The sequence below is a fragment of the Lithobates pipiens genome, unplaced genomic scaffold (genome assembly GCF_037356315.1).
Source record: "Lithobates pipiens isolate NorthernLeopardFrog02 unplaced genomic scaffold, aLitPip1_a1.2 Scaffold_25, whole genome shotgun sequence".
NCBI classification, from domain to species: Eukaryota; Metazoa; Chordata; class Amphibia; order Anura; family Ranidae; genus Lithobates; species Lithobates pipiens.
In genome coordinates, this window is record NW_027507787.1 from 214,184,666 (window position 1) to 214,212,282 (window position 27,617).

General features: G+C 39.5%; 1 protein-coding gene across 23 annotated transcripts in view; it reads right to left on the bottom strand.

Moving 5' to 3' along the window:
* Positions 1-27,617, bottom strand: part of EBF3 (EBF transcription factor 3) — a 214,631-nt gene that overhangs the window by 53,661 nt on the left and 133,353 nt on the right. For 12 of the 23 annotated variants that reach the window (XM_077455525.1, XM_077455519.1, XM_077455521.1 and 9 more), the window contains exons 7-10: positions 22,243-22,324; positions 16,171-16,315; positions 5,426-5,559; positions 4,744-4,870 (exon numbers count right to left, since the gene is read on the bottom strand). In XM_077455525.1, coding sequence (XP_077311651.1) covers positions 4,744-4,870; positions 5,426-5,559; positions 16,171-16,315; positions 22,243-22,324 — 488 coding nt within the window. The remainder of the gene's footprint in view (positions 1-4,743; positions 4,871-5,425; positions 5,560-16,170; positions 16,316-22,242; positions 22,325-27,617) is intronic. The other 11 variants (XM_077455527.1, XM_077455520.1, XM_077455539.1 and 8 more) reach the window with 3 other exon arrangements.

The following is a 27,617-nucleotide window of genomic DNA, read 5'->3' on the forward strand; positions in this document are numbered from 1 at the left end:
GCCTTTCCTCTAGGCGGAAGTATCATTCTGACATTATCTAGAAAGATCTCGTTATTTGCAAATGTACAATTGTGTCAACAAGAAAAAAAAATCTTTAAGGGTTTAAGGAAAGAATCATTTGTATGAAATTCTGTAAGATCAATGAATCAACTGCAAGCCTGGAAATCACTGTTTTAGGGCTATGGTTGGACCAAGTCTAATTTTTGCAGCAGGTAATAATCGGATTGAGGATCCCAACAATATATCAGACAATTACAGATTTTAGGCGTGTTAATCTGGCTTGCTGCTCCTAGGAAGCCGTCCTTTGAGCACTCTATCATTATCACAGAAAAAGACTACAGATATAATTGGATTAGGAGTGAAGATCGACCACTGGGGCTGACAGCTGCCTGAAGAATTCTACCCTTTCAAGAGGGGTTATAGAATGGCAGATGTGGGGAGGAGAAACTCAGGTCATCCTCAGCATCATATCCTGCCTTTGACATCACTCTGCTTCATACTACTAATAGTAGGAGGCAGCAGTTCTAGCCAAGCCTCATATATTACCCATAGCAACCAGACTCCAGTTGCCAACTTCTAGTACAATATAGGGGAATATATAAGGAAAGCTGATAACCAACTGATCTCTATAGGCAGCTACTTTCATTTTTATCAGTTTTAGATGAGACAGTAGGCCCAATAAATACTTTAATGCCTCGTACACACAATCGGATTGTTGGCCAACAAAACCGTGGAATTTTGTCCGAGGGGCGCTGGCCCAATTTTGTCTTGCATACGCACGCCCACACAATTGTTAGCCAACAATTACGAATGTAGTGAAGTGACGTACTGTGTGTTTTTTTTTTTCATCTCTTTAGCGCCACCCTTTGGGCTCCTTCTGCTAATTTCATGTTAAGAGAAGTTTGGTGAGTGCTGATTCACGCTTTTCATTTCGCACTTTTCTTTTTGCGCTTTTCAATTTGTTTCTGAACGCCCGTTCGTCAACCAGATCCATGTTACGGAATCGGAGGAGATAATGTGTTATTTATTATTGTCCTTGTAGTTATTGCTTTGACATTCGTTTTTTTGGTTGAATAATAATGATTTGATTTGGTAGATTTTTTTTATATTTTTGGATGCATGGAATGCACTTTTTGGTTAAGTTCTTTTGGCAGATAGCATGTCTAATTTTAATTGTTTCCTTTTTTTAATGCACAATAAAAAAAATTGTGGAGAATAATACTTGGCTATGTTTTTACTTCAAATGACAGTTTGGGAGTAGGCAGTTACATTTCAAAAAATACAATGTAAAATGAACAAGGGGCACCAACATAGTTGTATCTTTGATCATAAAAACTATGGGATAATGGTGGTGAAAACCTGCTAGCCAACATTTGTTGGGGGGAAAGTCCGACAACAATTGTCCAATGGAGCATACACACGGTCAAATTTACCGCCAACAGGCTCACATCGAACATTTCCAGTTGGAAATTCCAATTGTGTGTATGAGGCTTTAGACTCTGTTCCAACACAAGCCAGCAAAACAGTTAGTAATGCTGTTATTTATTGGCTGTGTTGTCTTACATTATCAGCTATGCCAAAAAAAGTTGATCCAGGGAAAATCCGATTGGCTCTCTGGGATTAGGAAGGAATTTTTTTCCTCTGCCGTAGCAAATTGGATCATGCTTTTCTGGGGGTGGGGTGGTTTCACCTTCCTCTGGATCAACTGTGGATATAGGATTAGGTACATGGGATAGTATGATATTTTTTTTTTCTTTTTTTGTATGAATGAACTAGATGGACTTGAGTCTTTTTTTCAACCTGACTATGTAACTATGTACAATCCCTGGTGTTTCAGCTAGCCCCCTTACTTTCCTATTAAAAGCTGACCACACTAAGCAGGAGAGCGAACTGTGGTCAGCTTTGGTGGGAACTCAGTGTACTCTCTTCCAATAAGCAGACTTGTCCTGACATGCCTCCCGCTGCACAGCCATTCACTGGGAAGCTCTTGTACTTCTGTTTCTCCTCCCCCCAGCTCTTATGCAGCTGAGAGCAGAGGGAATGTGATCAGTTAAAAAAAAAAAAGGAAAAATGGTATTAAAAAAAAAAAATTGTATCTATACAAAAAATGTTTTGGGTTTCATTTCTATATTAAACTAAATGGGTTGTTTTACAAGGGTATTGTTTACAACCACTTTATTTTTCAATGATGGCTATATTATACCTTCAAATAAGTCAAGGAGTGATGTACTAACCCAAAGCAACCAATTGAAATATTCTTTGAAAACTGAAATGTAATAGGTTGCCACAAATATTTGTTTTGCTAAAGAGCATCTAAATACAGTAATGATATAATATAATATTATTCTAATATCATTATTATTATTTATAATAATAATTATTATTATTATTTATAATAAATATTATATATTTATTGATATCATTATATTTATAATAATAATAATGGTGTGTATTTGTACATTTTATTATAAGGATTTATTTTATTATATGGATTTAATTTATTATATGGATTAAGATGAATCTCCACCTCCAAGAATAAAATACACCCCATTCTGTTAAGTACTGTAAAAAAAAAACAAAAAAAATGACAGATTGATAAAATGCAACTTAGTGGCAGTATATTGCTGGCTGCACACTGTGTAAAAAGAAGGCAATATACCATTAACTGGCAATTACATACACAATGATTGTTAATTCTTTCCTTAAGTGCAAGCTGCTTGAAAACTGTTATCTCTCTCTCTAATTTTTGACCTTCTTACAAAAGGGTGAGGTGCGCTGGGAATACAAAAGACCGGTGGAAAATAGCTGGACATGTCATTTGTGACTCACTCTTTTAATTCAGCGTGCTAATCAACTGAACTGCCACATTCTCCCAAGGTAATTGTATCTTTATAATTGTTGAAAAGGAGCGGGCAATGCAGAGCGGATAGCCTGGGATTGTCCTCCCTTTAGCATAATGAGAAAACTGCACCGTCAGTATTGGTTACTGTAAGCAGCTCTAAAAAAATAAGAAAAAAAAGAGGACCTTATTTCAGCCTCTATTTACCCAGCACTTCAGATTTAAGTATGTTATAAAGCGCCTGGTTATCACACTGCTCTCTTGTTTCATTATCTAGAGGCCTTGTTGCCCTATGCTACAACTCATACCGAGAAGGTTAAATGTTACTGAAGCCTGGAACACAATATACTCTGATAGGAACCAGATGCCCACAAAACAACATCCCTCCCCTTTACACATCATTCTTCCCATTCTGAAATTTACAGGTCACAGCCTTTACATGAACACGTATTACTACATGCAAATTACACTTTTCTTTCACTTTAAAACCAGTGAATACATCACTCCAATTGAATGTGCCATATGATGCTTCCATATCAAGGTGGAAGAGGGAAGACCCTTTTTTTTTTATATATCAAGAATGCAATCGTGTACAGTAACAAACAAGCAAACATCTTTATTGGCTTTCATTAGTATAACCACTAAAATGCTGAATGTTTTTGTTGGCAACAGAACATCAGTGCCCTTTCCATGACGATCATAAAGGACCAGTAAACCTAAAGAACAACTTGGCTTTTACATAAGAGCAGTTAGTTATATGTGCAGTGACATGTAAAGTTACTCATATGAGATGATAGTCCATATATCCACCAGAAACCCCCCAATCCAATGCATCACACAGGTAGAAAACCTATTTGGATGGCTACAGGTTCCACAAAAGATAAACAACAGCGCCACTCTCTAGACCAGTGATGGCGAACCTTGGCACCCCAGATGTTTTGGAACTACATTTCCCATGATGCAGTGTAGTTGAACATCATGGGAATTGTAGTTCCAAAACATCTGGGGTGCCAAGGGTCGCCATCACTGCTCTAGACACTCCTCCCCTCTGCATAGGGATAGAGTAAGCTTGAGTGTTCATGCTTATGGAGCACCTGGCAGACACTGGTTCCTCTGTGCATTGGGTTGTAGTGGCACATCTGACGGCCCTCTTAAATTTCTGGGCACTTTTCAACTGTTCAGCAGAACTAAAGGCTTCAGCAGACCCTTTCATAGTTTTCTGTCCACTGATCCCATTGAAGGAAGTCGGTGCTGAGACTTCATTAGTCTAACATGGCCAAAAACACAGAACAACATGCACAAATGTAAATACAATATAATGATCATGCTTAGGTATGGAAAATTATAAAAATTTCTGAAAGGTGTTAAAGTATAACTACAGGCAACATTTTTTGGGGGTTTTGGATGGAGTGGAGAGGGATTAGAACACCTGTCAGTTTTTACTGCTGTCTGTGCCCCCCTGTTTAGGAGATTCACCCTCTCTATTTGTCCTGTTTACCATTACCATTGAAAACCCTAAATTTTGGGTTGCCCCAGAAAAGTAATTGAGGGGAAATCTTCCAACGGGGACACTAGTTTTGGTGACCTGGGGGTTCCCAAGGAATTTCCTTAATTTTATGGTATTCCTCTCACTTCCTTTATGGCTATGGGACAGGAAGTGTAGGGAAATCTCCAAAATGTGACATAAAGGGCAAAAAAAAAAAACGTGACAGGGGTTAAAACCTTCACTTGCTCTATCCAAAATGAAAAAAAAAAACAATTTTGCCTATAGTTCTACTTTATAGATTTTTTTTTTCCCTCTAAACTAACTTGTATTTCAGATTTACTGGTCCTTTGAGAATAACTAGATATTTTGGTCAAATATTGCCCTACTCTATGGCAATAAAAGTTGAATGCAAACTTACCGGTGTAAACAAATCGGCCAGGAGCTCCTTTACAGAACTGCTTTGATTTGTACGAAAGTGTCACTTCAACAACTCCAGGAATGTGTCTTGGTGGGGTTTGAACTCTGATGGCGTGTGGGGTTATCAGCTGGAAATATTACACAATGAAAATAAAATTAAAACCTAAAACGTTAACAGTGCTCAGTTCCATAACTTAAAGTCATTATTTTCAATACAAGGCAGCATACAGTTTATATACCAATATATATCTAATATAATGGGCACCACCAGCACAAAACAAACATAATGCTGTCAAAACCTTAGTAAAGGTTTCTTGGGGGAAAATGTCTGTAAGTGATCCCTGAATTTGGTTGTCAGGAAAGGCCACAGGGCATAATTTATATGAAAATTGTCTCCATATGGCCGCAAAATGCCTGCTGTAGTTTTTAAGAAAAAGCACTAATTGGTCAAATTGTGCTTAAAGGCCTATTGCAACATTCCACTAGGGGGCCCAGATGTTCCTTGGCTCTGTTTTCCAACTGTCCAACCCTACAGCCACTTGCAAATTCACAGATTAAAAAAAAAAAAGGAGTTTGAAATAAATCCTCCTGATACAGCTTGTCAATTGAGTATTGACAGCTTGTTGGGAATCAGTAAGAACACACTACATACAGTTCAAAGCCAGCTGATTCTCAGTGCTTACCTCGCTCCATACCAACATGGTTCCAAATACCACTTGTAACCCATCAAAGAAGTTATCTCCAATAATGATGACCGTCGCTCCTCCCGTGGTCCAACCTTCACTGGGACTGATCGCTTTTATGCATGGTGTAGCTACTTGTGCAAAGAGGAAACCGAGAAAAAAAAAAAGAACAAAGAGGAATTTTAGTTTTTAGACTTTTTTCCCCCCTCTTTTATTTCCTACACTAAATCTCAACGCCAAATGACAAATCATAGGTTAAAAAAAAGGAAAAGAAGCGTGGAAAAGAAGAAAATCAAATGCATGATTTTTTTGATTTTTTTTGGTTGTTTCTGCTGAACTCTGTCTACATAAAATAAATAAAAAAGGGCTCATACATCAGCATGGAAATGTATTTAAAGAAAACTGTTACATGTTTTATAAAGCAAAGGCCAAGTAGATTGCTAGCGAACAAGAAAAATGGCTTAGTACGGCAAATTACGTGTCAAAGCAAATATGGCTATTACAAATGATTAAGCGCTGCGTGCATGTGGCATGGCGATTTATCTGCCTTACTGTACAGATCTACGCACAGTCAATCACGGCCTTGTTGAGTGAAAATGGAAGAGCAAATGTTCGGATTCTTGATTCTTTATAAGCGGCTAATTGGGTTGGCGATTCTCTAAAATCCCCCCCCACCCCCCCACCCCCTGTCCCCGTCCTTTTTTTTTCCCTCAGATCAGCGATCTTTGCCTTTGGTTCAAATCTTAATTTTCCTCTGCCACTCTATAATTACTAGTTTTCAGTTTTCATGCATAGAGGGGAAAAAAAAAAAATCAAAAGCGCTATATTAATACTTCTGTCAAAGGTACACATTTTACATCTAATATTGTTTGTCGACATGAATCCCTGGGCCATTTACTTGACCTCTTTTTGTCTCTGGAGTGTTCACATTTGCATGAGTTATTACAATGGTGGAGGAGCAGGCAAGCAGCAGTAGCAGCGAAAGCTCCAGTCACTCCAGGCTCACAGCAGCCAGCAAAACTGTGACTCTTCTCAGGCTGAAGGCTGCTCAGTCTCTGTGAGACTTGCTTTGTTCTCTACTTTGATCAGCCTTTCTTTTACACGGTGTTGACAGACCTTTTTTACCAGCTTTGATGGTCTTTTGTATGCTGACTTTCATGCAAAGGAGCAGATCCTAAGATATACACTTTCGCCTATTACCAGTGAATTCTGCTGCTCTATATCTCACCTGCAGGGGTTGGTTTTGACAGTGCTGTATTATTGATTGTCCTCAAGACAATCTAAATGCTCTTTTTGTTGTCGTTCCTATAGTTGTGTCTTTTGGTGGGCGCCAAGCTTGCTGACATCCATTTTTTAGCCCGGGGACGAATGCTGTGTGCGTGTGTGTGTACGCTTGAAATGGGCTAAGTTGTTAGCACTATGGCTATAGGTAAAGCTAATATGGTGAAAATGCTTCACGCCTCATTTAAATTCCACTCATTTTAACTGGAAAAACTCTTTCAAGCTCGTTAATTAGGAACTGCAAAGAGTACAGATATGCTGAAACCCACATCAACCAATCACACTTCACTTTTCATCTGCTCGCAACCATCAAAGCAACAAAAAATGATTTGTAATTGGTTGTTTTGAGCTAACACACTTTGCAGGTTGTCCTTTGCCTACAGCAAAGGCCAATGCATAGTTACATAGTTACATAGTAGGTGAGATCAAAAAAAGACACAAGTCCATCAAGTCCAACCTATGTGTGTGATTATATGTCAGTATTGCATTGTATATCCCTGTATGTTGCGGTCGTTCAGGTACTTATCTAATAGTTTCTTGAAACTATCGATGCTCCTCGCTGAGACCACCGCCTGTGCAAGGGAATTCCACATCTTGCCACTCTTAAGCCCCATACACACTATCAGATTTTCTGCAGATTTTTGTCTTCAGATTTACCAAAATCATGTAGTGCAAGGGCCCGCCTGATTGCATACAAATTGAAACTCCTCATTTTATATGGTTTTGGTAAATCTGAGGGAAAAAATCAGCAGAAAATCGAATAGTGTGTATGGGGCTTTACAATAAAGAACCCTCCACGTAGTTTAAGATTAAACCTCTTTTCTTCTAATTTTAATGAGTGGCCATGAGTCTTAAACTCCCTTCCACAAAAAAGTTTTATCCCTATTGTGGGGTCACCAGTATGGTATTTTTATATTGAAATCATATCCCCTCTCAAGCGTCTCTTCTCCAGAGAGAATAAGTTCAGTGCTCACAACCTTTCCTCATAACTAATATCCTTCAGACCCTTTATTAGCTTTGTTGCCCTTCTTTGTACTCGTCTCCATTTCCAGTAATCCTTCCTGAGGACTGGTGCCCAGAACTGGACAGCATACTCCAGGTGCGGCCGGACCAGAGTCTTGTAGAGCGGGAGAATTATCATTTTATCTCTGGAATTCCCTTTTCAATGCATGTCAATATTCTGTTTGCTTTGTTAGCAGCATCTTGGCATTGCATGCCATTGCTGAGCCTATCATCTACTAGGACCCCCAGGTCCTTTTCCATCCTAGATTCCCTCAGAGGTTCTTCCCCCAGTGTATAGATTGCATTCATAATTTTGCCACCCAAATGCATTACTTTACATTTTTCTACATTAACTTAATTTGCCATGTAGTTGTCCACCCCATTAATTTGTTCAGATCTTTTTGCAAGGTTTCCACATCCTGCGGAGAAGTCATACCCACCTCTGACCATTCCGAGTACTCCCCATTAATGCATTTCTTGACCTGCCCAGAACTTTTAGAATTGGTTACTGGGTGTCTTTTGTATACCAATGGAGCTACGTATTATCAGTGCAAATAGTAGTGGTTTTCAAAAGTTCATAATTAATAACCAAAACATTAGCACATTCTAAAATAACTATTTAAAGGAGAGAAAGTTAACGCAACCTGGCTAAATTCAGCCACATGGAGCAGAAAAACAGTACCTGAGGCTATGTAGGTACCAGAAGACATAATCAGCTGATCATTTCTGAAGGAGGTGACATTTAGGCTTCATGTACATGGGACGTTTTAAAACCTCTCCTGAATGATGTAACTTGACAGCTAGTAGCTGAGGTTTAAAAATGTTTGTCATGCCGCGTTTAGCCACGTTTAGATTCGCTTGCATTTAGAATCATTTTTTGCATTGCAAATGGTCAGAAACGTATCTCCATTAAAAACTAAACACGGCTAAACACGAGTTACCGAACTTAAATGCGTTTACAAGCTGTTGCAGGCATTTGGTGCTTCAAATGCTCCTGAACGCATTTTTTTGCTTTCCAAAAAATGCTTCTAACCTCAACTGCCTGGAAACAACTCTAAACGACCCAGTGTACATGAGCCGATACTGTGCCTTTAAAGTCCAAACATTTAGACTTTCGTTTTTCCTAGTCCGTTTACTAGCAGCAGTGTACATGAGGCCTTAGACAGTTAGGTTGCTTTTTTTCAGGACAATAAGGACTCATAAACTTGGGTTTAGGAGCTGTTGGCATTTTTTTTTTTTTGCCAAAGCTCCTAAACTCAACTCCACAAAAGCCTGTGTGTCCATGTACACATAGGCTGTTAGGATGGTTTAGGAGCTGCTGCGATAAGGGGAGGTTCAACCTCCATAGGAACGTTTTGACCGATGTCTGCAAAACGCTGCGATATTGCCGGAATTTTGCCAGGTTTTGTGTTTTCCGGGGCTGGCAGTCATAATAGGCTATATGTACATGAAGCCTAATGGTTTCCCCCAATGTTAGTTCAGAACGAGGTATGTCTGTACTACATATGAACATCTGTATTCATGGCAGGATTTTTTGATAACAGTAAAAAACAGTTTTATGAATGGATTGTACCTGTACTGCTGAGCAACATTTAGTACCAATCTTTGGACTAAGTTGCAAAGAGCCATTACTGGCTGCTATAGGTTACTGACCACTGTAATATATTATCCTCAAGGTTATCCCTAGTGTGATTCAATCATATATGTACATGTGTAGAGAGCTCTGGCAGGAAGGTGCTCCTTTGTAGCTGTGGCTAATCACCATTAGCCATTATTGTTTAGAACCCCCACCCCTTCCCTACAAGCCACCTTCCTTTGTTTGCTTTGACGCTGGACCAATGGAGGTTCTATTTGCTCATTCCACGTGCATACCCCTGCTGCAGCAGAGGAGCAGAGCACACACTGAGAACCTGCCCTTAACTAGCGCTTGTTGACTTCATGCTAATAAGTTCATACAAATTTTCATTTCTGAGGCTTCCAAATGACATTTGCTTTTCTTAATTGCATGGAGAGCATTTGAAAAGGATCAGCTCTCTAAAGACTGACAAGTCTCCTCACTGGGAATGACCTTCATCAGCACTGCCAATTATGGCAAATAATTCTCCAAAAAAAAAAAAAATTACAGTAAACAAATTTACTTTGGAAGTGAAAAAGGGGGTGAAAAAAAAAAAAAAGCCCTCTTTTCGGATCTATGGAAAGCACAAGGAGCTTCTGCTATCTAGCAGCTGGGTCCCAGTGAAAACACATATCTTCAAGGAATGTCTAGAGCTTGTGACTGGGAAACACAGAAGCCGCCTGAGCGTGGACCTAATGCCAGCCTCCTTCTGCCTGTATTTGCATACATTTCAATGCACATATAGAGAAGGAACATGTGTTCAATGGGGACCATAGCAAAATGAATTACACAGACTGAGTGAGAGATTTAATGATATACGGGGCACAATAAACAGATAATAAAGAGGGGGGCAGTAAGCAGCAGCAAAAGGCAAACATTTCCCCTTGCCTGTGTTTTAGGCGTTGGGAAAAAAAAAAAATGCAACCCACACACATGGATAACTACAGCGCTGGCTGATCACAGACCCTTTCAGGGAATGCCACCAAGAGATCATTAAAATTCTGGAGCACCTAACCATTACCGGTGTGTTTTTGCTAATTAAGAAGGGAGTAGCTTTGATATCCTGTAGGTGTCGCCTGCTCGTTTGATGCTCATTAATTACCTTCAACGTGTAGATCTGTAATATTTTATTTGCATTGTTGTATATGCTTCCATAGTAGTGCAAAGCATGTATGACTGAGGGATGTATTAAATAATGAGCAGTTAGCTGCATTAACCCATAGCAACCAATTAGAAATGAATGCTATGGGGATGAATACTGGTAAAGAAAAACTGTTTCATACTTTCAATAATTGGTCAGTAATCTCACCATTACAAATGTTTTCCAGCACACCAAAAATTCAACTATCATCTTTGAAACCATCAACAATGTTTCAAGCATTTGAAGGATGCACAAGGTGTTTTATCAAGGTGCAAAAATGAGCTAGCCTACACTTGTGTCCTACTTGGATTGTGCAAGACCCTGAAATGCTGGTAATGAAGGGTTGCTTCCCTAAATGACTACTTGTGCGGTGGCATGGATAACTTGCCACAAATTTGTGGCAGTGTTGAATTGTAACTCTGTTAACTTGCTGCACATTTTTACTGCCAAGTTGTACACTTGCAGAGCACTTGAAGCACAAGTTCTAGTTGACACTTTTCCAATTTGTAGCAAATGTGCATGGCAAGTCTCTAGCAAGAGTAAAGTTGCAGTGCTGAGTCTACAGCAAGAGCTCTGCAAGTCTACAGCATGACAATTCAGCCATAGTGACCCCCTATGAACGGGTGAACTTATACTTTAAGATCAGGTTGCCTAAATCCAAGCTTGAAGTGTTTGTTACCTCAACACTTCATATTCCTGATATGTCCTTGCTGTACCATGTACTTGTGTGAGAAAGTATCCTGTTCTCTTTTTATTGCTTACTTTATGTGAAATCCCTGGTGTTCCTGCTAGTCCCCTTGCTTTCCTATTAAAAACTGACCACACTAACAAGGAGAGCACATCGTGGTCAGTTCTCTAGCTGTGCTAGAAACTCAGCCAGGTCTCCTCCAATGACTTGTTCTGACATGCCCCTGCTGCACACCCATTCACTGGGAAGCTCAGTGTTCTGCTGCTTCTCCTCCCCCAGATCTTATGCAGCTGTGAACAGAGGGAATGTAATCTCTTATAAAAAATGGAAAAAGGGTAATTATAATGTTTTTTTATATGTATATCTATACTGCTTTTCATTGCTTTTTTAAACTGAATTGGTTGTTTTACAGGGTGATTTTTTACAATCACTTTAAAGTGATTGTAAAGTGTAATTTTTTTACCTATAAAAATAACAAACATGGTATTCAGGCATACCCCGCTTTTAAGTACACAATGGGGTTTATTTACTACAGCTGGAAAGTGCAAAATCAGGCTCACTTCTACATAGAAACCAATGAGCTTCCAGGTTTTATTACCAAAACTTAATTGAACAAGCTGGGGTTAGAAGCTCATTGGTTTCTATGCAGAAGTGAGCCTGATTTTGCACTTTCTAGCTTTAGTAAATAAACCCCATTGTGTACTTAAAAGTGAGGTGTGCCTGTACTTACCTTCTCTATTGAAATGGATTTGCACAGGGCAGCCTGGATCCTCCTCTTCTCAGGTCTTCTCCCTCTTCTGTGATCCTGGCCCCTCCCTCCCATTCAGTGCCCCCACAGCAAGCAGCTTGCTATGGGGGCACCCGAGCCGAGCCACAGCTCCCTGTGTCTATTCAGACACAGAGCCCCCGCCCCCTACCCTCCCTGATTGGCTAGTTGATTTTGATTGACAGCAGCAGGAGCCACGGGTGCCGCTGCTGTGTGTCAGCCAATCAGGAAGGAGAATTTCGGGTAGCTGAGGCACTCGTGGACATTGCTGGACAGAGAGGGACCTCAGGTAAGTATTAGGGGGTCTGCTGCCCACAGAAGGCTTTCTATTTTAACAAATAGAATGCATTAAGATAAAAAAAAATCTGCCTTACAACTCCAGTCAGATCTGGTGGCTTATTTTAGTTTTGGGGTGATGGTTGTTTTAGCCTTACAGATCAGCTTATATATGGCTGCCCAGTGTTGCCATCTGGTTGCTGTTGGTTACTGCCCATCAACTCCCTGTGCCCTGTGATTTTAAACAAAACCAGCTGGGGTATTTGTACCCTCTGCTGCATGACAAATTCTAGAATGCATTATAAATAGATTTTATTTAATAGATTTTTTTTTATTTCATTCAGATCAAGTATTTTATTAGTAAACATCTTCACGATAGTGGGTCTTGATTAATCATCTCGGGGTCTCAAGAGTAATATCACAGAATTTGTCACCTTTTTCTGAATTCACAATATTGAGACACTCAAACAGGCCTAATCTTGCCTCATGAAGACTCCTTTGTTCTGCCTGCTAAAATGTCTTGTAATTGTGCTTAGGATGTCCAGATGGCTGGCAGATACTCCAGCTGATAGGATTATACCTTTTACCTCTCCTAGGGCCATCTGTTCTCTTTAACTCACTAAAACCCTGCAGCCTGGATTCAGTTGTCGTTATTGCATAAAACTAACTGCATTACAAGTACTTGGCATGCAAATCACTTCTGTGCTGCAGGCCTGGTGCTGCCACGATACAAGTTGCTTAAGGTTTATACAGTTTAGTAAGTCATTTCTGGAAAAAGTGACAAGAAAAAAAAAAAATACAATATTGTAAAATAACCTATTTTGCAATGCCAACGAAGGGTCTCTTTTTTTTTTTTTTTTTCTGTTCTTCATTTTTACTACTGCAATAATTTGCCATGCTATTGTGAAGACGGGAGATTTTCCATGGCAGCTGTCCACTGAAGCAGCAGGGGGAATTAGTCTACTTGGAAATGATTTGGGTTGGAGTGTATATGTACTGCTGGCGAACATTAGATTATTGGATAATGAGGTGTTAGCAGGAAAGGGATGCATGCAGGTACATATACAGAACATTAGCTGAAAAAAATAAATTAAAAAAAGATTTTTATTTACGCATGCATGGGGATTTCAACTTGGATTTTTGTTTGGAAATACTCTCTAAAATGCCATGGACACAATTGTAAGAAAAAAAAAAATTGTACAAATTGTGAAAGACATGTCCGCTTTTACTGTATGTGCTGGTTTGGTAAACTTTTCCATTGTCCAAATTGGTTTACTGACATTAAAAACAGAATAAAGTATCCCCTTTGAGAATATAGTGGAAAAGTGGTTGAGACATGACTCAGAATGTAGCTCCACATCCACATATAAGCAAAGAAAAAGAACCAAGAATGAACATGGACTCAATTGAATAAAAATCCAAATTTATTAAACATCATAAAAAAACATATTAAAATAGAATATTGAAATACATATAAAAATTGTATGGTGTTATCCAACCTAGGTGAAAGCTATATGAACACTTGATGAACTCTGTGGGTAAGCCCATAGCTATGGTGGACTCTGAAGCTGGTAAATGCAGAAGGTCTTACATACCAGGGCCCGAGGAACCCTGTAGGTAAGCCCATAGATATGGTGGACTCTGAAGCTGGTAAATGCAGAAGGTCTTACATATCAGGGTCTGAGGAACCCTGTAGGTAAGCCCATAGATATGGTGGACTCTGAAGCTAATAAATGCAGAAGATCTTACATATCAGGGCCTGAGGAACCTTGTAGGTAAGCCCATAGATATGGTGGACTCTGAAGCTGGTAAATGCAGAAGGTCTTACATATCAGGGCCTGAGGAACCCTCTAGGTAAGCCCATAGATATGGTGGACTCTGAAGCTGGTAAATGCAGAAGGTCTTACATATCAGGGCCTAATATGTAAGACCTTCTGCCTATACCAGCTTCAGAGTCCACCATATCTATGGGCTTACAGGGTTTCTCAAGTGTCCATATAGGTTTCACCTAGTTGGAACAACACCATCCAATTTTGATATGTATTTCAATGTTCAATTTTAATATGTTTTATATGATGTTTAATAAATGTGGATTTTTATTCAATTGAGTGCTCTCCTTTTCATTGTGGGTCTACCAGTGGCTACCAATGTAAAGTCCATGTTCATTCTTGGTTCTTTTTCTATTCCCTTTGAGAAGTCACAATTCTTGATGACCTTAATTTGCAGTAAATTAATAATTTGGAGCCCCCCCCCAAGAAAATACCCAGATTTAAAAGAAAACCTGCAGTGAAAAGGACCAAGTCAGGCCTTGCAATTGTTTTTTGAATATACAGATCACTATCAGGAAACTACTAAGTAAAAACTATGCAAGCATTTTGGCATGTCCTTGCTTTTACTTACGTAAGATCAAACCAACCCAAATAGATGTAAAATTCACATAAAGAACCCATGAGTGTTCTGCATCCTACCTATAATCTCATCTTTTGTAGTGGTGAGAAAAACAAAATTATCCACAGTTGTCCTTTGGGACAGAGCAATTTTTGCTTTCTATAAGGTGCACATGGCAATGTTAAACCGAGTGTTCTTTATTTAAAAAAAAAAAAAAATCAATTTCTGCTTAGAGTCAGATAATAATTTTTTTTTTTTCATACAGTTTACAAAAATAAATACTTATGTTTTGCTATGATTATAGTAGCTCATTAGAGGGAGGCAGAGCTTGGACCTCTCCCAATGCCTAGCACCATGGGCTTGAGCTGTTTTACTTGAACCTATAATGTTGCCAGTTCTCTCTCTCTAGGGAAGAAGACGACTAGGGGAGAGGATCCAACCTTCTTAATTGTGAACCTCATTAGTGCTGGTTGCTAGGCAAAACATACACCTACCTTCAGCACATATGAAAGGGATAAACAATACGTCATAGACCATAATGACTTTTGTGCTCAGGGCAACCTCTAATTATTATATTTTGTTCGCTTTTGCCTTAGTCATTATTGCTGAAAAACAAATTAGTTTATTTTTGCGCAGCACAGCAGATTGTAAATTGCGCTCTTATTTTGATATCTAAATTATATTACACATAACAGTGATTATCGTGTGATTTTCCAGAGACAAATTTCACATAATTCTGATGATGATTATTTTTTTTATTTTTTTTAATAGATGGTCTGTGCGTTTTTTTTACTTGGCTGACCGCTATTTTGCTAAGTTTTTTAGGCTTGAAACACAAAATGTTCCAGCTTGCTGGAAAATTAATGCGACAGATAGTATCTTATTTCACTCTAAAAGATGTTTGCGGCCAATAAATAATTTTGCATAAGCTGCAGGTTTACAATACATGATTAAACCTTCATAATGTTGGATATAAAGGCTGCCCATGTACAGGAATTATAATAATAAAGAGATTAACCAAAGCATCATCCAAAATGTGTAAAAAATAATAATTCATGCCTATTACTTAGGATTCATGAAAAAATTAATTTGGTAGATTTCTCCTAGCAAACACTCTTCCATCTGCAGTACAAGGGCCCAGTGACAGGAAGTTGACCTCATTGTAAATTCCTTTGTGATTTGGTCATGTGTTTCTCAACCATTTGTTAAGAATGTACCTCTTCTCTGTGACCACAGCAAAAAGAAATATCAAATTAAATGAAGCTGCAAAAATAGCTGAAGCCAAAAGAAAACATACAAAAAGAATAAAAAAAAATATTTAATGATTTTAGAGAAATGGGAAACGGGTTGGAAAAAATCTGAGCTGAAAGTAAATAGAATAAAATGGCTGTTAGACTTTTTCATTTTTTTTTTTTTTCACTTTTCAAGTAGGATCTTCAGTGTGCTAGAAATGATGACACCCCCATCTGTCTGTTGATCAATGAACTGAGGTGACAAAATAGATGTAATCATGTAGTCAAAATAAAGTTTGATGTATAAAAAAAAAAGCATTGTAAAGGAAAAAAAGGACATGTAAATGTATGCCTACCATTTTCCAGATAAGATGGAGCCGTACCTTCTGAGGGGTCAAGGCGGCGTGCCCGCCTTCCGTGTTTGGAATTGTTGTGTACAAACATGTTGTCTGAGACAGCCAACACATGGCCGTCCACATTGACTGTTGTTGATACAACAACCTGAAAAAGAAAAAGAAATAGAAATGTTGCGCTTAGAAAGAGACAGGCAATTTGGTAAATCGCCACATTAAGCAATCAACCACATATTAAATAAGATATTTCATGGTTACACAGAACTCTACGATTCTCTTGGGCCTTAAAGGATAAGTTCACCTTTCATAACATGTAACTTGTTATACCCATAGTCGGGGTGTAATATGTAACATGTTATGAATGCACCGACCCCCGCACCTCCCCAATTTCCGATGTGCCAGCTAGCGGGTGTGCTTCTCCTTCTGCTAGCTGTCAATTTATTTATTTTTTTAAAAGGGGGCCATGCAGGGCTCCACCCACCCGGCCATGCCACTCATTCAGAGTGCTCAGTGAATGGAAAACTACAAGGTCTGTCAGTCTCTGCGGCTGTTGGCTTGTAGTTTTCAATTAACTACCACAGCGCTATAAGCGCTGTGAGTGCTGTGGTAGTTCATTCATTCTTCCTGTTAGCATGTATCGGCCTCCTCGTATTAGGTACCAGAATGAAAATACACGAACAGGTCTGCAGAAGACCTGCAGTGCATCAACGATCTGCTGATCTCTGGTGCAATGCTTTACAGGCTTCTGCAACAAAAAATAATAAGTGAACATTTTTTTTACCTGCAAAAAAATATGCATTTATTATTTTTTCTGAAAAAGTGAACTTATCCTTTAAAGTAAGCCTGAACCCAAAAAGTGGAGATTTACTATTTTACAGGGAACATCTAGTAATGTTTATTGTGCCTAAGGTGTACCCTAAAAATGTACCCTTTGTTTTTAATTCCTCCTGAAAAATAGCAGTCATACTCCAGTACCTTGAGCCTCATAACTGCATATCTTCAGCCTGAGATCTTATAAGCCCCTATGCTTGTTACTGCTAGTCTCATGAGATTTGGAGTGAGATTTGGTGATGTCACTACTGTGCTGCTCATTGTTCTCCTTACTGTAAAGGAAGCTGTACCTGACGACCTGCACTGCAGGATCTCCCTGCTCCTGCTTCATTCATTCTAAGGTTCTGCAATTCTCCTGCTACCTCTTTAATTTTGCCCCACTAGTCACCAGTAGGGCGAGATCTGGTATGTGAAAGCAAAGCCTTGCCTTTTACCAAGATGGCTACCTCCACACCAAGTGAGGTTTATTTACTAAAGGCAAATCCACTTTGCACTACAAGTGCACTTAGAAGTGAAGTCACTGTAGATCCAAGGGGGACATGCAAGGAAAATGAAAAATAGCATTTTTGCTTGTACATGATTGGATCATAGAAGCAGCAGAGCTTCCCCTCATTAGAGATCTTCCCCTCAGATCTAAAGCAACTGCACTTCAAAGTGTATTTGCAGTGCACTTGTAGTGCAAAGTGGATTTGCCTTTAGTAAATCAACCCCAGTGTAGTGTAGAACAAATCATGATATGTCAATAATCAGCTGCAAGGAGACCACCATCAATACAGGTTACTTCTCCTTTGTCTTCTGTTCGTTTTTTTGGCAAATGCATCCATGTGACAGGTCCTATTTGATGCTTATGGATATAAGGCTGCATTCCAGCCAACACAAATGCTTAAAATAAATGTGATCTTTTTGATACACATGTGTGGAAACCATCACTCTAACAAAATGTAGCAGGGATTTTTGTATAGCTACATTGTGCTAGAATTGCTTTGCATGAAAATTAAACTTTATTCAGAACTGTCTTATTATTTATCAACAAGAGAATTGTGATTGGACACATTGCTTTACGTTTACTATCTGTGTATGGGGCCTTTGGCCAAGCAATCTGAAATGGGAAATTGACTAAACATAGTAAACCATTTAGCTACTGGCAAGTCATCTGGATTGGACAAATGTCATTTATAATCATCCTAGTGAGCTAAAATGCCTAAGGAGAAGCTCAATGAAGCAGTAATATGTAGCCACATTTTGATGGCCTGTCATATAGTAGGACCACAGTATCACATTAAGCAGAGGTGGACACGTACAGTTCCATAGTCAGTCACCTCATTCTGGGAGCAAGTAGCCGTTTTTAAGGAATTAGGAAAAGTCGCCATCCATTGGCAGCAATAACAAAGGTTAAAAAACTTTGGCCCCAGCTCTCATTATTGAAAACGATTTTTGCCCAGCTCTAATATTAATATATGAAATGCTTTTGTTCTGGAGTGCAGGGTCAATCGTTTTCAAATTATATATCGATATAGTTTGCTAAGTATTTAATACAATCAGTAAATTTTTGGCCTTCTTAAAGCATACTGTACAGGTTGATGCAAAAACAACATAACATGGTTGGTATCAAGGATTTGCTCTGTTCACTGAATGTTCAGATTACTTCTTTATGAATGAACAAGAAAATTCTGCTACGAATCAAAACATTCTAGCTGCCGAAAATGAGTCTTTCTATTACTGTCGAAACTTCTGTCAATTCTTTTACCAACCAGTAATGATGTTTTTGCATATGAAAATCTTGAATGGGCAAATGAATGGTGAAAGTGTTTCCAGGCCCTGAAAAAAGTATCCATTCTCAAGTTCATTTGGATGGTGATTGACCTTGGTATGTCAATGGAATTTCCTTCTTTATATGAGAGTGAAAGAGTTCTATTCTTGCTGGCCAGGTTCAGAGTGAGGCCATAGAATAAATGATGGATAGGGTCCTCTTATACTCCAGCTGCCGCAGAGCAGAGCGCACATTTACACATCGCAACCTTGTTAACAAATAACACCTCCAGTACTGACTTCATGACAGTCATCCTCCCTCTTCAGAGCCGATCAGACCAGGCATGGAAATTACATCTTTCAGCAAGGTTTCATTTGTCGCTAACTTAACTAAATTATGTTTTTTGGGCCTGGTTTTTAGGGCTCAGATAGCTGAAGCCAAAAAAATGCCCTATAAGAGTTATATACATCAGGGGTCTCCAAACTATGGCTCTCCTGTTGTCCAGGGACTACAATTCCCATCATTCCTAGTCATGTCTGTAAATATCAAATGCCTTGTGGGATGTGTAGTTCCGTAACAGCCGGAGGGCCCTAGTTTCGAGATCCCTGATATACACCATTCCAAATTAAATAAGTGGATTGTAGTCAAAACATAATGGAGGATTAAACTGGGCTACCAAGTAGACTGATTTTGATAAGAGGTTTCTCATGTGACTGTTGAAGAAACATTGGAATGTAAGCTTCACCAGGACAAGGGCCGATGCTGATGGTCAAATGTAGTTAGTAAACAGCTGTGCAAAACATGTAAAATGTAAGTAAAATGTAATCACTTCAAAATATTAAGAAAAAAATCAAATTTAAGAATCACATAAAATGTTCACATGTCCAGTGAACGCTCCAATGAAACCAACTGCTTCCTTTCAGTGTTGCCATATTCTTTTTCGTCTTGGAGGTCTATGCACAATGTGGATGCCCAAAAAAAAATGGTGTGAAAGTTGTGTTCACTAATAGGCTTTATTTATCTTAGGTTTTTACCAACACCACAGAGGAAAGTGTTATTAAAGATTACCTCTTTGGGTGGGGAACCATAAGCTGAAACCAGCCATATGTGCCTGTGATGGAGCCATGTGGCACACTCACACTAAGAGTTAGGTGAGAGTATCAAGGGAACAAAGAGGCGGTACTTTCTATATTGTGTGCTCTTGTAGTAAATATCATGTGTCCTTAACCTGCTATTACCCTAACTCAGGGAGATCACTTTTACACCGGTTTGTAATCTGCCATGCAGGCCATCTCAGTTCAAATCTGTTAAGTGGATGACAATGTGAACACAGTTTACAGATAAAGCATTTCCTATGCTACCATATAGTTGACTGATACATCTAAACGTGTATTAGATTCCTACTTTTCACGTATGTGTTATCAGTTATTACGCTTTCTAGTCTATGTGTTTCTTTTCACAGCTTGAAAACTGCTCGAGGGTGATTAAGAGTCAAAAATAAACACAAGACAATACAGTATGGAGGGGGGGGGGGGGGCATTGTAAACCGAGCTGGAGAATTGAGAGAGGTCAGCATCCTTGGTGCTACGTTGCTATAGTGAATATCAGACTGCAAAAAAATACAGGAAGACTGCTTTCCATACTAAAGTGCACTGAGCATTTTAGCTGCTACTCCACTCTTCACTATATGAAACACAAGGAAGGAAAAAAAAAAAAAAAAGACATGGAGAAAACATGACTGTCTTTGCTGTGTCAATTTATATATAGGTCAGCCACCAGGGGAAAATAACAGATCAGCCGAAAAAAATAAAAAGAGAAACTTGTTCAGCATTAACTCCTTTCTAACCGGTAACCCTTTAAATGGAACCTTCTGGCAGTCTGACTCAACTGCTTTTATACTATAAATTGGCGACTAATTTCTCTTAAAAAATATGAAAGTGGGGCTAAACAGCTGCAGTAATGGGCTTCATTCCTCTCCCATTGCTAACTAGCACTTCTGCTGCTGACCACAGAATCATGGGTGAGTGATGCCTCTTGCAAGCATCAGTAAGACAAAGAGGAGACTTCTAGTCGTCCCAGGCTTGACCTTCTGCTCTGTGCACATGGATCAATATTACCAATGGCACTTGATGCTCAGATCCATGAGAAATAGAGGCTTGCTGGAGTGTGCTTTTTTTTGTTAAGATAAAGTCTTAACTGAAAGATGTATAAATTACAGCTAGGAAAAAACAAAATGGGAAGAAATGTAGCTGAATATCTAACAAGAGATGAACTGACACAAAAAAAAAAATCTATCTACATTTAAATACCTATATTTGATTTGGCTGGAGCCATTTAAAGCACTCAGCACAGCAATGGCAAGGAAACCAGGATTGGAATGGTTCCCTTGACTCTACATTTGAGAAAGTACTTTCTTCTTTGATGTTGTGACCCCTTTGAAACAACAAAATACCTGTATGCCCTTGTACACACGGTCGGAGATTCCGACAACCAAATCCGTCGGATTTTGTCCGAAACTGTTGTATACACACGGTCGGACGAAGTTGTCTGAAAATCCAACGTGGTGACATTATTTCGTTACGATGGGACTACGTTCATGCTAGTAGCCAATAGCTTTCATGTAGGAATTTGATCTGAGCATGCGTGGCACTTTGTCCAATCGGAATTCTCTACACATGATCGGAGTATGTCCGATCGGAGCATTTTGGCGGAAAATATTTCCGCCAAGTTGGAAAATTTGGTCCGACGGATATTCCGACAGGAAACAGTCCGATGCATACCACACACAGTCGAAATATCCGACAAAACGCTCCGATCGGACACATTCCGTCTGAACCTCCGATCGTGTGTACAAGGACTATGTGTACCCCCTTGAAATAAATTGTAGTTAACATACTACCTGTCATCTTGGACAAAACATGGACAATTTCCTCAAAACTGTATAATGTCAAACAAATAAAGACCACTGAGCAAACCAAGAGGCATAATCTACAAGGATGGCCAACCAGCACTGGGGATGCAAATTATTTATAGATGACTTGTGACTTTAAGCTATATATCCAGTAAACCAGAATGTATCTGAGCTCTTTAGGGGTGGATTGGTGAAAGAAGAAATATGGCAAATGAAGGTCAATAGATAGGTCACGTATTCCAGCAAGACATGGTCATCATTCAAAAGTACCTCTATAGTGGCTATCCCTGGCCTATATAAACTATTAGTTTAAAAATGTTACTACAGTGTTCCATGAGGGAAAACAGTCACGGTCCATCAGAGGCCCACAGAAGTTTAAAGCTTCTTAACCATCAAGGCTTCCACCTTGGCGCTCTTTTCCATATTGCTCTATTATTGTGTTGTTGTGCTACCATGGACAATATCACGCTTGCTTTGAGTACTTTACACATTATTGTCAATGACTGTGCCAAAATCCCATGTCTAACTACAATGTTCTCGTGTCATTACAATGCCATTGTCTGGCTGTCTCTCCTCAGAGTACCTGGAATCTTCGCATATCTCTTGGGTTCCCTGCATTCTTCAGGCAGTTTTGATTACACTTGAGGAAAAACTTTAGGAAGAATCTACAGAGAGAAAGAGAAAGAGAAGGGAAAACCTTTAATATGTTTTAAATATGAGACAGTCAAACCAAAAAGGACAGAACTTGGGGGGAAAAGGTTAATGATGTGGTTACATAAAAGGATCAGTCCATCCAAAACTGACATTTCAGGTTTTTTTGTACATATTGGCTATGGGTCCAATCACCCATTGCCATTGGACCCCAGGCAATGAGTCTCCAGGTTTGTCCACATACCACGACCACTTACACTGGGGTCTCCCTCTTGATATTTTACATTGTACCAAACACAACAGTTAAAAGTCAAGTCCCATGGCTGGATCCAGCATGGAGATCTTACTGCAGGATTTCCGAAGGCATAACCTACAGGTCACAACACTATGTGAAATATCATATTTGATTGGCCACTGGTGATCCTTCTTTAGCCAAAACAAGGCTGAATACATAGAAAAACACATATTTAAAATAACAGAATGTTACTTTACAAGTACAGATCTGAGTGTAGATTTGAGCGGAAGAACTGAAATGAGGGGAAGCTCTGCTGATTTTATCATCCAATCATGTGCAAGCTAACATTATGTTTTTTATTTTCCTTTCATGTCCCCCTCAGATCTACCACGACTGCACTTCCAAGTGCACTTGTAGTGCAAAGTGGATTTGCCTTTCGCAAATAACCCCCATAGTGTTTAGAAACATTTAGAAAAACACAAAATTGTGGCAGTGTTGAATTGTAAGTCTGTTAACTTGCTGCACATTTTGTACACTTGAAGAGCACTTGAAGCACAAGTTCCAGTTGACACTTTTCCAGTTTGTAGCAAATTTGCATGGCAAGTCTCTAGCAAGAGCAAAGTTGCAGTGGTGAGTCTACAGCAAGAGCTCTGCAAGTCTACAGCATGACAATTTAGCCACAGCGACTCCTGTGGTGGGATGACTATTGCACAACAAAACTGAACCAGAACTTGCAGCAGATTTGCAGAATGTTTGCAAAGAAAGTTTATCTTGGGTCATGCAATGCAGACTTGCTGCAATTGTACAACAAACTTGTGAAGCCTGGCAAGTCTAGCAATAGCTTAGCAAGTCATTTTCAAACTTGCAGCACAATTGCTTGCTCTCTGGGGTCTAGAATTCCCTCTTTTTCCATCATGGCAGCTGCATGTTACATTAAGACACCTCTGTCTACTGCAGTGCTGCTCTAGCCCAGTGGTCATCAACCCTGTCCTCAGGGCCCACTAACAGGCCAGGTTTTAAGTATTACCTTGGGAAGATGCAGACTAGAATACTGCAATCACTGAGCAGCAAATGATATTACCTGTGGTGTATTTGAGTTATCTTGCAAACCTGGCCTGTTAGAGGGTCCCGAGGACAGGGTTGATGACCACTGCTCTAGCCGATAGAAGTGCGAACACTGGGGCCTACTATAAGATTATATAGATAATGACAGCCGGAAGCAATGAAAAACTTCCCTGTACTGCATAAACATGCAGAGCCCAGACTTTGCTAAATACAGCTGACTGCTTGCCATGTGTATGCACTGAGAGCAACAAAAAGGCAATAATAGTTAACAGTTCTATGGTTGGTGCTCTCTATCCATACAGCAGGATTGCATGTGACGCATGCTGCAAAAAACACGTATCTGTAACTTTAGATTAAACAGGTGCACTTTGCTGAAACATAGCACCAAGCACTGGGGAATTTTTTGTGTACTTCTAAAAGATAAAATATCTCAAATGTACTATTGGTGTATTTTAACAGACATAGCTCCTTCACACATTATATGTTTTTTACATCAGGTTTGGTGGTTCTTTTAGCATTCAAGATCTTTTACAGTTTTAAAGACAATATTGAAAAAAAAAAAAAGAAACCTGTGCACATCTGCCCTGACAATGGCACACAAACAGTCATATGCCATCAGCATACAGTAAGTCACTTGATATTCCACCCAGCAATTTCTCCTAACTACTAGCCTGCAATTACGCAGCCCACGTTGTGTTGTGAGGTAAATTAGGTGCACCTGCGGCCAGACTTCATTTGAACAGCATCAGAAAGAGAGAGAGGACCTAACAAGGTGAGGACGTGCCTCAAACTTATAGTCCTGTCAAGCAATTAGGTTCTCACTTCAGGGACATCCGCGCAGTGCAATTATGCCACACATTACAAGCGGGCTAATCTTCTGAACAAATGTCATGTCTGTGAGAAGCTAGCAAAAGCGGTTCATCTGCAAATGGCTCTGCTCTTAAGCCCTTACCTTATGCATGTAACAAGCTGCTGCGCCTTTCTGATTAAATCATTTTACTAGCGCTTAGCAGGAAGAATGTGCAAGTGTTTTCCACCGCTTATCTGATGTAAGACTTGACATGTGAACCTCTCTACGTATTAAAAGTACAGAGACTTTCCAAGTGCTTTAAAGCAAACTTAGTTGAAAGACCGCTTACAGCTGTTCATACATAAGCAGATCCCAACCCCGAAAACGTACTCTGTTATCTTAATCAAACACACTGGTGGGTGCAAGGGGTTGGCTGCTGTGCTGCTAGTACAGGGGAGGGTGGAAGCAAAGCAACATAAGCTGAGTAGTGGTGCCCTAGTGTAGTGATTCTCAACCTCAGTCCTCAAGCACCTCCAACGGGCCATGTTTTGGGAACTTCCCTTAGAAAAAATAGCTCTTATCAATACCATTTTATTGATATTAATTTAAAGCAGCTGTGTAAAGTAAAGGAAAACCTGAAAACATGGCCCGCTGGGGGGTACTTGAGGACTGAGGTTGAGAACCACTGCCCTAGTGGACCTTGCATGACAACCGTCTTCCATTCTAGATGTTTGATAGCCAAGCAGTTATCTATCAAAAACAAAAGTCATCAGAGGGCCATCAGTTGCATTGATCAACTTAGACCTTTCCCTTAAATAAATATGCATTAAACATATTCTACAGCATGCACATGTCAGAACAGGCAAAAACAGCCAAAAGTGAATAATTCCAAAAGTCTAATCTAAAGACTGAATAAATCAAGGTGAACCTAATTCAGTCTAAATTTAGACACCTGCATTATGGAAGCAATCTGTAGGCTGCACAGTAATACCCATTGGCATTGGATGGCCTCCTAGTCCAGTTTTTTTCAACTTGATTGGATGACAGTAGAGACTATAGGGGAAGGTCAGACACACTGGTGGGTGCAAGGGGTTGGCTGCTGTGCTGCTAGTACAGGGGAGGATGGAAACAAAGCGACATAAGCTGCATGGTAGAGTCCTAGTGGACCTTACATGACAAACGTCTTCCATCCTAGATGTTTGATAGCCAAGCAGTTATCTATCAACATTAAAAGTCATCAGTGGCCCATCAGTTACCTCAATCAAGTTAGACCTTTCTCTTCAATAAATATGCATTAAGCATACTCTACATGCATGCACATACCCAGTACTGTCTGAACAGACCAAAACAGTGAAAAAGTGAATAATTCAAAAAGCCTAATCGAAAGACTGAATAAATCAAGGTGAACCAAATTCATTCTAAATTTAGACACCTGTACTATGGAAGCAATCTGTAGGCTACACAGTAATACCCATTGACATTGAATGGCCTCCTAGTCCAGGTTTTTTCAACTTGGTTGGGTGACAGTAAAGCCTATAGGGGGAAGGTTAGACAGTCCCAGATACTGTTGTTGGGGGATTGTGCAACTGGACAAGAAAATCAAACCCAAGCACTACTATTTCCCTTGGAGAAAAGTGTCCAGAGAGCTGCAGGTTCTATGCCCTCCCTGCCAAGCAACACTTTGCCTGCTCCAATGTCTAAGCAGGAATGCTTGAGTGACTAAAGCCTTCGCTGTGGCTACGGATATTGAGAAATGGTCAGATCATGCACATAAGTCTAATCGTAATCTGATGTCTATGTCTAGCTTGAGAATGGGATGTGTGTAATGGTGTATGCTTTATAGCTAAAGCCTAGACTGCCAGAAACCCATATAGATTGTGTTATGAATCCCCAAATCCTATTTTAAATATTAAAAAAAAATGTATTGTAGTAAGATCTGCTGGCAATGGAAGCGTTAATTGTACAAGTTGCTTAGAACATGGTTATTCATTGACTGGTAATTCCATTGCCGAGATACAAGTCGTACAGATTCACTCATTCCAAGTCAAATGGTAATTCTCATCCTTTGCTCTATTACCCTTTAATTGGCTTTTTCTTAGAAAATATCTGACAAGCGCCTTTACATATCTCTTCCCCAGACCCCGGCACACAAAGGATTTAATGCTCTTGTTAGGAGAGTAGGGGAGGAAGAGGAGGGGAAAAAAAGCCTTGTGTCAGAAAATCTTTGGCTCTCTCACCAATAAAGTGTGTATTACTCCTAAACATGGATTTGTGACTCAGTGGAGAGGGAGGCGATACAAATTCCAGCCTGTCATTAGTGCATTACACGTAATTGTGTACAGTATGTTTCCCTTTGCATCTGTTGGCCCATTATCAAAATGACCATTATGTATACTAATTCCCTGACCCTGTCTGTATTTCCCTAAAGAGTCATAATCTTTCACAGTAGGTAGAATAAATCAGCCTTAAAATACAGCCTTTATGTACTTGAGTCTCTAGGCCTCCCTGTAAGGCAGTAACTATAGAAAAGCCTTCTTGAGGAAAAGATAGCTAGAGCAGAAATGGGGAGCCATTATGTACATATAGTAAAAGTTGCAAAATTAAAAAGTTCTCATAGTGTAACAAACACAAACTTTCTCACAAAGCAAAGTGCGCACCTGAGAACCATCTTATAGCAACTCTGTGCCTCTTAGGCCTCGTTCTTGGACAATAATGTCATCAGCTATGGAACAATAAATTGAGAACCCAAAAAGTTTATGGCAACTTCTACCTGATCCAAAAGTGCAACAAACTGAGATAAAGTCCCAAGGCATATTTGGACCCACTTTTCCTGCATGGACAGTGCTTTCATTTCTCAGTATGTGTTTTATAGTCAGAGTTAACTAAAACTCACATGTACTTTCACCTACATCTTGCCAGAAAATATCTGGAGGAATCTGAAGGTATCTGGAAGAAAGTTCTATGATTTGACAAGACGACAACTGAACGTGAAAAACTTACAAACAACATCAAATTGGTCATAAGCCAAATACTGCACACAAAGACACCATTCCCATTGTGAAGCATGGTGGTGGCAACATCATACTGTGCAAAGTTTATTTGCAGCAGGCTGTGGTGGGGGGGGGGGGGGGGGCTTATGAGGGTAGGCTGAATACAGCGAAAAGCAAATAAATTCTGGAGGAAAACCAGATGCCATCTGCAGGAAATTTGAGCCTAA